The sequence below is a fragment of the Herpailurus yagouaroundi genome, unplaced genomic scaffold (genome assembly GCF_014898765.1).
Source record: "Herpailurus yagouaroundi ecotype Mexico unplaced genomic scaffold, PumYag 199, whole genome shotgun sequence".
NCBI lineage: Eukaryota > Metazoa > Chordata > Mammalia > Carnivora > Felidae > Herpailurus > Herpailurus yagouaroundi.
In genome coordinates, this window is record NW_024412430.1 from 18011375 (window position 1) to 18024144 (window position 12770).

The 12770-nt window shown below is 45.0% G+C and overlaps 1 protein-coding gene across 1 annotated transcript in view; it reads right to left on the bottom strand.

Annotated features, from left to right (window-relative positions):
* Positions 1-12770, bottom strand: part of LOC121013550 (contactin-associated protein-like 3) — a 195015-nt gene that overhangs the window by 97236 nt on the left and 85009 nt on the right. Inside the window, exon 4 of the mRNA XM_040449262.1 lies at positions 8530-8677. Within this exon, the coding sequence (XP_040305196.1) occupies positions 8530-8677 (148 nt within the window). The remainder of the gene's footprint in view (positions 1-8529; positions 8678-12770) is intronic.

Here is a 12770-nt window from a genome sequence, read left to right on the forward strand (position 1 = left end):
TTTTTTCAACGTTTTTTTATTTATTTTTGGGACAGAGAGAGACAGAGCATGAACGGGGGAGGGGCAGAGAGAGAGGGAGACACAGAATCGGAAACAAGCTCCAGGCTCTGAGCCATCAGCCCAGAGCCCGACGTGGGGCTCGAACCCACGGACCGCGAGATCGTGACCTGGCTGAAGTCGGACGCTTAACCGACTGCGCCACCCAGGCGCCCCTCAAAAATGCATCTTGTAACAGTCCTGGTTAGTTTCACTAAAGTCTTAAATGGTAACAGACTTAAGCTCCGTTAAGTCTGTTACTTAAACGGTTAACAGACTAAGGGGGTGAGAATGACACGGATAAAATTCAGGAATTGCTTTTAGAAGTCTGGAAGGTCAGGCTGCTCCTCCTCTTCATCGGAAACTATCCACATCAGTCTGCAGCCTGTACAGCCCCGGTGAGCTACTTTCTGTAAAGGTTTGTTAAAAGAACAAAGAACAGTGGCAGAGGGCACATGCTCCCACCGAGCCTAAAATGTGTGCTGTCTGGCCCTTTACAGACATGCGTACATCTTCCACTCCGTGGAATCGAGCCCGGTGACGGTCACCGGGCTCGATTCCTGATTGTTCAGAGGTGGCCGTGACGAGAACCAGTTCAGGGCCAGACATTTTGTGGTCTTTCTTTGATTTCAACATTAAAAACCCTATTTTAGATGGGAAATCACCAACTTAATTATTTTTTTGATCTGCCTATTGCATAATTCGATACACTTCATTGGTGGCTATTCTTTTTTTTTAATGTTTATTTATTGTGAGAGACAGAGAGAGAGAGATTGTGCATGCACGAAAAGAGGAAGGGCAGAGAGACAGAGAGAGGGAGAGAGAGAATCCCCAGCAGGCTCCTGGCTGTTAGTGCAAAGCCCGATGTAGGGCTCGATCTCATAAATGCGAGACCATGACCTGAGCGGAAATCAAGAGTCGGATGCTTAACTGACTGAGCCACCCAGGCGCCCCCACTTGTGACTATTCTTGAATGTATGTTTATTTATAAAGTATGAGAAAGTATTTTGGCTCCTGTGTCGTATTATAAAAGATTGGTTTTATATTGACAAGCTACCGTAACTTCAAATTCGGCTTCAGCAGGGATTCTGCTTTGGCAAATACAGTTTTGTTAGTAAAAGACCATTTTTCCCCATTTTCCCCCCCCTCCCCCCGCCCCGTCCCACCCCTGCCTTGACTTCATTTTCATTCATTCCCCAAATGCAGCCCCATTTTCATTTCATATTGATATAGGCCACGAGGCGCCACACTGTATCGATGTCGGGATAGAACAGAAGCAGACCGATGTGGCCGGACCCTCCCAGAGCGGACAGTGCTTCCCTCATGTCCCCACTTCGGCTCTCGTGAAAGAACGCATTTCTGCAGGAATCATCTAGTCTTACCGTGGGGCTAAGAAATTTGGTGACGGGGAAGCAACTCACAGTCAAGATGAGGGAAGCAGGGGCGAGAGGGCTTTTCTCCAGGGAAGCATTTGGAGAGAAAGAATGTAAACATCCTACTAATCACATGGTGCCTGTCACATGCAATTTACAGACAGGCACCAGAAAGAAGCCAACATGGTCCCAACAGTGGGCTGTACTGTTAATCAAGAAGCCCCTCTGTGAAGCCCAGCATATACGTTATCACAAAGATGCTTTACAACAGGAACATTTAGACTGGAAACTCAGTGACAGGCCCCATCAAAGAGAATCAATTCTGCAAAATGCCCTTTACTTACAGATACTCAAAAACCAATCCGACTCTCTGAAAACAAATTGACAGGTCGGCAAATCCAGAATGACTTTTTTAAACACGTATCCCTCAAACACGGTTTTCAAAGGCCATAGAGCTTTCAAAATTAAACCGAAACATCATATTGTGGGAGACAGAAGGCTTAGCTCAATGAGTCAGTAGGAGTGAGCTCTCTGAGTATGGATGGGGGACAGCCCCGGGGTCCTCAAGCCTCAAGCTCCACCTTGACAGTAATCTCCATTAAACAGAGGCTCCCCAGATCTCTATACCACTGATTACAGACTGACTAGAGAAACCACCTTTCCAGTCTTAGAGCTCACTGGTGATGCTCAGGTGACCTTTTATCAGCCCATGAAGGTAAAGTGTTTGATACTGGACTATTGTAAGAGCAAATACAATTTACAATGCCCATAATTAATACAAATAATCGACTATAGTATTTATTTGAATAAAAACACCCAAATGATGTAGTAAATTACCACTTAGCATCACACTGAACTTCCACAAGAAGGCTTCATGAACAATGTCTTTGTATGTCATTCAACTAACTAAATAATTGGGGCACTTTATGAAATAGAGGTCACTTGTTACACATTAGAATAGGAAGCAGTACTTTCCTCTATTGGAAGAGTATAGAACCCACATTCCAAAATAGAAAATGTGATACTTAATTGAAAATAACAGCGTTTTTCCAATTTTACATGATTTTATCATTATGAGTTTTATTTATTTATTATTTTATTTATTTTGAGGGAAAGAAAGCATGAGTTAGGGATGGGGCAGAGAGACAGAGGGAGAGAGAGAATCCCAAGCAGGATCCGCACTGTCCGCGCGGAGCCCGATGCGGGGCTCGAACCCACGAACCGTGAGATCACGGCCTGAGCCAAAGTTGGATGCTTAACCGACTGAGCCACCCAGGCGCCCCTCATCATTAGTTTTATTAACTGAGATTATGCTTTGATGACTGAATCACCAATGGTATTATGAAAAAGGGCCCCCCACACCAGGCAATTAGAGACATCCAGGTTACTAGTAGTGACACCAAATTTGTGCTAATTGACTCACAGCCCCTGGATCCGGTCCCACAAACAGCCTTTCAGGACAACACAGAGCAGCAGCAGCTCAGAGAAAGGATTGGCATTGTCCCGTGACGGTCCAAATCCTGATTCCACTGTGGAAGACCTTCACCTGTCCAGGTCCGTTTTGTATCCGGAGAAGGATGAAGAGGGCTTTCCCACACAGCAACTGAAATGAGTCTTAAACAATTTAACATCTTGACGGTGTGTGCAGCAGTGACCGAAACACGGATGTTGACTGCCTTATTACGTTTGAGCACCGGGCAAAGAAAAATACAGCAAGAGCTAAAACCGCATTTACGACTCCTCCTGACCAAGATGGAGTGACCAGATTTACTCTCTCACTTGAAGGTAGAAAAAAGGGGGGGGGGGGCTGAGGAGGACATTAAACAATGGTGTTCATGCCCGAGGGATGGGAGACACAAGATGAGCCCTGGAACACCAATTGGGCACTGCCTGGGGAGTGTCCAGGTCATAGGGCAGAAAGGAGGAACTGAGGCAGAGCCCAGCAGACGTCCTGGGAAGAGGAGACAGAGTCAGAAGTCTGGGGGGCCACAGAGCACCTGGAATCCACAGGCAGAGTACGAAGAGGAGAAGGATGAAGGGTGAGAACATGGGCGACCAGCAACACGCCCCTCTTGAGTGTTCGGCAAATGCCGATCAGTGTGTGCGAGGGACGGAGCCCATCAAGACCGGGAAATGAACCATCTAAGAGGACGAATGGCTTGGGAACAGTGCCCACTGTTATCATCCAGACCGGAGACCTCACCAACATCTGCCAGTGGGTGGAGTACTCAGAAGGCTCTTACCTAAGTGGTGGGAATAATTACCCTAGACTAAAACACTGCTTTGGTTGGGCTAACACACTTTTTTTTAATTTTTTTTTAACGTTTATTTATTTTTGAGACAGAGAGACAGAGCATGAACGGGGGAGGGGCAGAGAGAGAGGGAGACACAGAATCGGAAGCAGGCTCCAGGCTGTGAGCCATCAGCCCAGAGCCCGACGCGGGGCTCGAACTCACCGCGAGATCGTGACCTGAGCTGAAGTCGGACGCGTAACCGACTGAGCCACCCAGGCACCCCAACACACTTTGCAAGCAACACTTAGAAGAATCAAATCCCTTCAATTCAATGTGTCCTTGAAGAAAGCTCAAGCATATAAGAAAGCAAGAATATCCAGCACCCAAAGTAAAAATCAAAATGTCTGGCATCTACTCAAAAATCTCCAGGCATACTAGGAAGCTGGGAAGTACGGCCTGCAGTGAGGGGGAAAAAAAAAGCAATCGAAATAGAACTGACCCAGATACTGTAACTAGCAAAGAAAGGCATTAAGGCAGTTGTTACAACTGTCATGCATATGTTCAAGAAGTCAGGTAGCTACACAAGAGATACTTCTAAAAAAGTGAAAATTACAATGTCTGAGTTGAAAAACACACTGAATGGGACGACTGGCAGGTTAAACAATGCAGAAAAATAGACTAGTGAACTCAAAGACACAGCAATAGAAATATTTTAAAATGAAACAAGGCATAAAACAAATTACTTGAGAAAATAAACAGGACATCAGTGAAGCTGTGTGACACAACAAAATCAAACAGCCTAATATGTGTTTTATCTAATGACAACTGGGTCCCTTAAGGAAAAAAGTGAGGGGAAAATGTAGAAAAAAAAATATTTGAAGAAACAATGGCTGAAACTTTCCAAATCTGATGAAAACTATACACCCACAAATCAAAATAACCCAGTGAGCTCCAAACACGAGAAACCGAATAAAACAAAACCAAACTACATCAGAAACAAATTTCTCAAAATCTTAAAAGCAGCTAGAGGGAAAAAAAAGGCATGTCACATTCGAAAGACACATAGATACAGATAGCAGTGGGTTTCTCTGGGGACAGGATACAAGCGAGGAAACATAAGAGCAATGTCTTGAAAGTAAAGAATGAAAAAACGTTATCCTAGAATTCCATACTGAGCTCAGATAACTTTCAAAAATGAAGGCGAAATACCAGCTTTCTCCAGACATCCAAAATGCGAAAGAAGTCCTCACCAGCAGACCTACACGGCAAAAAATGCTAAATGGAGCCTTTAAGGTGGAAGGAAAATGATATGTGGAAATGTGGATCAATACAAAGGAACAGAGAACACCAGAGTTTACATGGGTCGATGAATATAAATGTGTATGTATACATGTATATACATACGTGTATCTCATTAGATAGAAAATATTAACTATATGTTGTATACAAAATAGAATGGTACCAGAAGGATTATAAATAATGACACATGTTGAGGTTGTTAAATAAAACCATTTTTGATGCAATCATCGGTCTGTTTTTCTATTTTTATTTTTTTAAATTTTTTATTATTTTTATTATTTTTAATTATTTTCATTTTAGTTTATTATTTTTATTATTTTTAAATTTTTACTCTTGAGAGCAAGCAAGACAGAGTGCAAGTCAGGGTGGGGCAGAGAGAGAGGGAGACACAGAATCCAAAGCAGGCTCCAGGCTCTGAGCCGTCAGCACAGAGCCTGACGCAGGGCTCGAACCCAGGAACCATGAGATCCTGACCTGAGCCGAAGTCAGATGCTTAACTGACTGAGCCACCTAGGCACCCCGTCAATATACTTTTTAAATAAACACAATATTTTCAAAGAGTCAATTACCTGTTTTATTCCCTTATTCTCTTCCCTGCTAACCCATTTTATTTTCCTTTTTTTAAAATATTTTTTAATGTTTATTTATTTATTTTGAGAGACAGAGAGAGAGAGGGGGCAAGTGTGCGAGCAGGGGAGGGGCAGAGAGAGAGAATCCCAAGCAGGCTCCACACTGTGAGCGCAGAGCCCGATGTGGGGCTCGAACTCATGAACCGTGAGATCACGACCCAAGCCCAAGTCAGGCGCTTAACCGACTGAGCCACCCAGGTGCCCCTAACCCATTTTATTTTCAATGCCTGATCTGACACAGGGCTGGAGGGCCACACGGACGACTGGTGGATTACCACGTTGTTCACCATTCTGTGCCTACATATTCCACATTCCCAAGGATTCATGCACTCCTTCCTTCGTCTTTGCTTTCCTTCTGTCCTCCCCTCCTTCTTTCTTCCTTCTCTTATTCACCAATAGACACACTTATAAACCATGATGGGAATGGAGCCAGCTCAAGGGTAGACTTGAGAAGACACTGACCTTGAACACGGGAAGTCGAAGTAGATGGCCGAAAAGAAGCAACTGAAGATGCCCCAAAGAGGAATAACAATCGAGAAAGAAATGAAGGTAGACCTGGGCACAGAATGCCTGTCCGTGGCTTCAGAGCCCTGCATCAGGGATGTCAACTTGGAATTGATCAGACAGTGCATAAACGTTCCTGAAAACTTAAGAAAGCAGAAAGACACCCAAGGGGAGACCTTTTCAGAGTAGAATACAAAGCCAAGAACAAGTCCGTGGGGAATACGAACACTGGACACTGGGGGCTGCTGGAGGGGGCAGGGGACTCTAAACAGACTGTGCACTCTGGACGTGGAGGGGAGGGATTTTCAGGAAGAGAACACTCGTGTGCCAGGAAGCCACGAAAATGCATGAGGTTGGTTTCTACGAATGGCCAGTGTCATTGGAGTATAACTGGAGTGTAAAGAAATGAAACCAAACAGAGACGTTGCATCTAAGGGACACTATATGCCAAGATAAGCAATCTGGACATTTTCTCACTATCAACAGAGAAGTGAAAATAGAAATGGGGGGGGGGGGCGAGATAATCATTAGCACTTTGGGCTATAAACCGTATCATATTCAAACACTCAAAAATAAAAGTGCAAAGTGCTAGGCTTCAACAATTATTCTTATTAATAATAAAAATGAAGACAATACAGAGAGAGGCCCTACTATTAAGGAATGTACTCCACAAAGTTTCACAAGTAGTGAGAACTATTATAAGTTACAGTGGGAACCCCTGATGCCCGACAGCTCACGTTTGCTGAATTTTGGGTGCACGCAGGCCCCATGAGAGCTACACAGCCAACCAGCCCTTCCGGGGATCAGGCGCACAGCTTTGATCTTTCTGGCACTGACCTCTAACCGGAGGAACCATGGTAATGTCTCCTCAAGAAGAACATCAAGCTGATGGCAAATCCCCATCAAAGAGCCCGCACGGCTTTCAAGTAGTAAACCTGACGTTGTTTCCTGGGTAATGGGAGAAAGGAGAAACTCATTTTATGGGATCAAAGAGAAACCGAGGATCAGGCGTCCCGGCCGTTGCGGCCGTGAGCGTGTTCGTGGATCCCAGAAACAAAAGGATGGGAGGAGATGACCGACGGAAAGAGAAAGAAAAAGGCGGACGGCCACGCGGCATCGTGTGGGCTAAATGGTGCACGGAAATGCCATGCAGAGGTAGGATTTGGAAACAGAGTGGAAGGGGAGCCTGTCATCTGGCAGCTGGATGACACTGAGGCCGAAGGGGACCTTTGAATCTAGAACAGGGTTGCTTCTGGGATGGTGAGCCTCACCTCCAGAAGGTCTCACTGTCTGTGGGGTTAGCGAAGGGGCAATGGTATCATTCCTACACAATCACTCCCTGTGCCCTGGAGTGCCCATATCCTCCTTGATCCCTGAGCCAACAGAAGCTGAGATTCCTGCAGCCACTATTTCTCCGCGAGTTCCTTCTCCCTCCCCGGGACCCCTCCCTGCCCGCAGCTCACCTCCCAAGCCCTTCACTTGGAAAACCGACTGGCCGCTCTACTCCCCGTGCCCCGGGGTCACGTTCCAGTATTTTACGTCTGTTTTGTACAATTTTATGGCTTCTCATAAAATCCTGACAACAAAAATGAATCATTCTAGAACGGCCCCCCACCTCCAATGTTTAACACAGTTCTTGGCAAATGGCCAAGTGTCCGATAAATTCTTAGATGGCAAGTGAGGGAATGAGGAAATGAAGGCCAGGATAATATAGTGGTTATGAGAACCGAATTTGGGAGAAAAGACATCGCTTTCGAAATGAAGTGGGACCAAAAACCCAACCTTACGAGATGTCCCCATCCGATATACTCTTTGCGTTAGTCTCCGGTTTTCTAGAAGGTATTTTTTAATCATTATTTTTTTCTTTTCGTATTACTTTAAGTGAACACTGGTATATTCCAGATCATCGAAATGGCAACCGCAGAGTTGATTCCCCCACGCATTTCACTGAAGGTGTTTATGCTTGTATTTATGCGATTTTTGTTACTCTTCTCATCAGTAGAGAAAAGAGGGAAGACCCGACACGTAAATGACGTTCAAAGGAGGCCTCGAGTAGAGAAAAGTGGAGACGCAGGCAGTGAACCTAAAAGAAGAACTGAGTCATCATCGTGGGGCTCGGGGAAAACAAGATCACCAGCGTCCCCACGCGAGGGTCACCCCGGTGACAGCATCAGAGAACAGCACCATCGGTCCCAGTAAATTACCGCTGTTGATTTGGAGTTCGTTACTTTCATGAAGTAAAGGTTCTGAGGCTCAGGCCAGGCGCACCTGTACATTCGACTAGAAAATAACTAAAGACAGCATAATATCAAGGCGTTCCATAAAAAACCGTTTTACATAGATATTTAAAAGGCTGAAAGAAGTCAGGTTCAGTTTTCAGTTCGGCATTTAGAGCACGTCAGCCCGTCATCGATGTCGGCGGGGGGCGGGGGGGGGGGAATAAACACCACTTACTGTATGCACATCCGTACACTTCTATCCGCATCCCAATCCTGCCCTTAGGGTTCCAGGCTACAGGGAGGAAGCGCAGGAACCTGGCTTCGAAGGGAGGCTCGAGTCTGTAATGTACCACGCTGTCTGCGTTTGTGTTTCCTGGAAAACCCTGGGAGAAAACGGAGAAAGGGATCAATGTGTCTGCAGAATGCCGAGTTCACGCTGTCACCTCTCGTGCCTGTGAGGGATGGGTGCCTCACCTCGTTAATACGCAAAAGGCCGCCCGCTTTATAGAAACGCCGCTAACGTTTGAGAGGCTGTGTGACAACCTTTCTTCAGGGCCTGGATTAGTCGCCATGGTCTAAGTTTTCCTTATTTGCAGGGTAAATAAGGAATTTGCAGACATTCACACGCAGCCCCACATCCAAGGCAATCAAGCGGAACATGGAGCCCGATGCAGGGCTGGATCCCACAACCCCGGGATCATGACCTGAGCCGAAATCAAGAATCGGATGCCCAACCAATGAGCTACCCAGATGCCCAACCCCTGACGCTTTAAATGGCTTTTTAAAGTTGATTCCATTGATTCGTCATCAGATTCTTAACCAATTTTCTCAGATGGCCTAGGCTATAATAGTCATAACAATCTAAAGTTTTCCTGTTACACAGCATCTTACTAGAAAATGCTACCCCCTCCAAGGACCTTACCGGTCTATGCTCCGCAAAGAACGAGTAAGGGCCCTCAGCTTCTAAAACGTAATGCCAGACGTTAAGTCTATCTAAAATTCTGTCAGTTCTTTGGAACCCACAGTCAAAACTTCCAGTTGTACGCTCTTTGATCTCTCCCAGTTTTATTATTCAGAGAGGCAAAAGACGTCCTCGTAATACTCCTGCATGTGACAGTGATATAATTAGGGGGAAAAAGTCGACCCTTCCTTAGGCCCACTTGCATCAGAAGGTCAGACTCACCTTCCTGCCTGCATGTCACACGAACAGCCAGATACGATCAAACAGCCCGGGAGCGAAGTTCTTCTTAGCTCAGCCAGGAATGTTGCCTGCCTCGTTGTCTGGCCTTGTGGAACACTAGGTCCCAGCTTAACGACCAAATCAAGTTCAATCCCTAGTAAGCCACAACAACGAGGTATAAACAGACGGAACTAAGGATATCAAAAACTCCAATGTGTTGGGAATCTCAGATGCTATAACTCTTCCTCTGGGCTAGAGAATGAAATACCAACTCAGACGCATTCAGTCATCTCTCTCTCGTCCAATGGAAGTGTCATCTTTGTCCTTTACGCCGTCTTCGTTTTCAAGGGTTAGCAACTGCCACGCCACGATCAGCGTGCCTCCACGCTCCAGATGTGAATTTGGAACTGCACTGTACCTGCCCCGCCACTTGCCGGCCCATGGTCTTAGTTGTAGTCATGGGCTGCAGGCCACAGTTCCCTCGCCTACAAAACCAGCTTGTAAACCCTAACTCCACAGGTTGAGATGCTACTAAGTTAGACAATATCTGAAAAGTAACATTCCCATATCGGCCTGGAGGTAGGCGGTCCACGAAGGCTGGCCACTGTGGCTGTGCTCCTGGATGCCATTTTGGATACCGTCAGTACCTTCGGCTGAGGGGGCTCATCTGTCAAACTCAGCATCCTGTTACTTAACGTCTCAGGTTCAGTACCCAAGATGTGCAGGTAAACAGTGAAGGGAGAAACATCAGCTCCTACATTTACGGTGATGCCCAACTTGTAATTCAATTTAAGAACTGAAGTCAAGGGGCACTCAGGTGGCTAGTCAGGTAAGCAACTGACTCTCGATTTCCGCTCAGGTCATGGGATCAAGCCCAGCGTCGGGCTCTGTGCTGACACGGCGGAGCCTGCTTGGGATTCTCTCTCTCCTTCTCTCTCTGCCCCTCCCCACCATGTGCTCTCTCTCACTCTCAAAATAAATAAACTTAAAGAAAAACGAATTGAAGTCAATATTTATTTGAGTGTAGCTGACAAAACTTGTAACTCTCAGCATGAACCATTTAATTAAATTACTTCCTAAGAAGGATACTTAAGTTGTATTTTCTTGATATATAATTACTTCCTTCTAAAATATTGTTTACTGAATATAAATTCTGAAAATCGCCCTTCAGATTGTGTGATGATAGTGCCAGACAGCAAAAGGAATTTCGAGTTCTATTTTAGTGGAATTTAAACAGAATACTCTTTAAGAAATACTTCAAGTGGCAATAATGTCTTAATAGTCTATGAAAAGTGGGGATTCAAAACACACTCTTCACAACTTCTGAGAATCCGTGTTCAAAACAAAACATTCATCGCGTCCGATTTTAATTATATTCAAATGCTTGGAACCTATGTATGTGTATGTATACACCTAGGTGATTATCATAATTCATTCTAATTTTAAGGAATTACATTATTTGTGTCTTATGTAGAATTATCAACAGTCCTTTTGGATACAAATCAATGATACGTGTCCTTAAAGACACAGAGATTAAGTGAAGTGAGTCTGGCACAGGTGGGATCTCTACTAGCATATCTATGCTCTCATGTTTGGGGCTAATTACTGAAATGATCCCGTATATTTTTGTCAAGCTAACGTTTCTTTTTCAGAGGTGGTATAATCTATTATTCTATTCTAATCTGTTATTCTGTTCTATTCTATTCCATTCTATTCTTCTATCTATATAATCTATTATTCTATATTTTTGGTTTAGTGTTTCCAGAACACACACAGATGCACAGGCTGAACGCAGACGGACAAGAACAAAGGGTCACCCTCGCCCTGTTCTAACATGCGGGAAGGGGCAGACCCCACGGGAGCAGAAAGCAGCGGTCCCGGTGGAAGCGAGCTGCCCTGGGCAATTCCTCAGCAGCTCTCACCCAGGCTCCCCTCCACGCAGACCCACGAAAATCGAAAATCAGCTCCATCCAACTTCTTCCCTATCTCTCGTTACAGGAGTGACCTCAGGGAAGCCAGCATCTTCATGTATAAAGTAGGAAAAAGAAAAACGATCTTACAGCTCTGATGGGCTAGGGTATGAGAGTTTCACGGGTTCATCACCTGACCATTTTCTCCATGGCATTCCTGCTGAGGGTCGCTGGAGGGGTGCTGGGTGGAGGGATGGGCTAAATGGGCCACGGGCATTAAGGAGGGCACTTGTCGGGATGAGCACTGGGTGTTATATGTAAGTGATGAATCACTAAATTCTATTCCTGAAATCATTATTACAGTATACGTTAACTAACTTGGATTTAAATTTTAAAAAATAAGCTAATATTTGAAAATGTTCACAACACTACCTGGCTGGCATGATAAATATTATACATCACAATTAAACTAATTGCACTCAACAAATATTATACATCACAATTAATAAATAACACATGAACTGGAAAAAAAAGAAACCAACACCCCCCCCCTCCCCACTATTGATCAGAAACACTTCAGCTAGACGTGGACTCAATATTCAATCACTTTAAAAGCATCACAATTGAGTGTTTCATCCATGATTAGGAACAAACAACGTCTGATGAAGTTTTCCGTTTCCCCGTTAGCTATGCGGAAGGGAACCCGAGTCCGCGGCTTGGGCTCCATTCACATGCTACAGATGCGTTTCTAAAATAATATGTTTTAGCAATCGATGACATTTCTGAAAAGCTGCCCACTCTGCATTTCGTTTATTCAGCAGTCACATCAGTAGGATCTAAATCACAGGAAAGGATCGTTACGAGGCTCAGGCAAAGCCCCAGTCTCCAGCGTAACGTGCCCCATCCCATTCTGCATTAGAGTCAACAAATGACCTTCAAGATGCCGATCATGTATTTGTCACTGTACGTTTGAAATATCTGCGTCGTGAGAAAGGCTTTCCTACCAATTCTTTGTTTCAAAATAGGAGTGGGGCTGTCTACAGAATGGGTCTCAGTGGTTTTAAAAATAGATAATCATTAGGGCTCTAAGCTGGGCCCCTACGAAATCCAAGCTTCACTCTGCACTCACACTGTTCACTGCATTTTAAGACCTCTGCGGTAGGAGAGGGGATGTTGCGGGGACTAAGGGGGTGTGCGGGAATCCCCGAGCTCTGAGCTCTAATTCTGGCCATTTTAAGTGCCGGACCATGATGGTGTTAGACAACATATACTTAATCTCCCCACGTCTCTGCTTCTTCACGAGTAAGAGGGGAATACTAACAATTATTGCTATTGCTAAATATAACATTTTGTCCCTGTTATTTTTGGAGGCTCGCGGGCCACGAA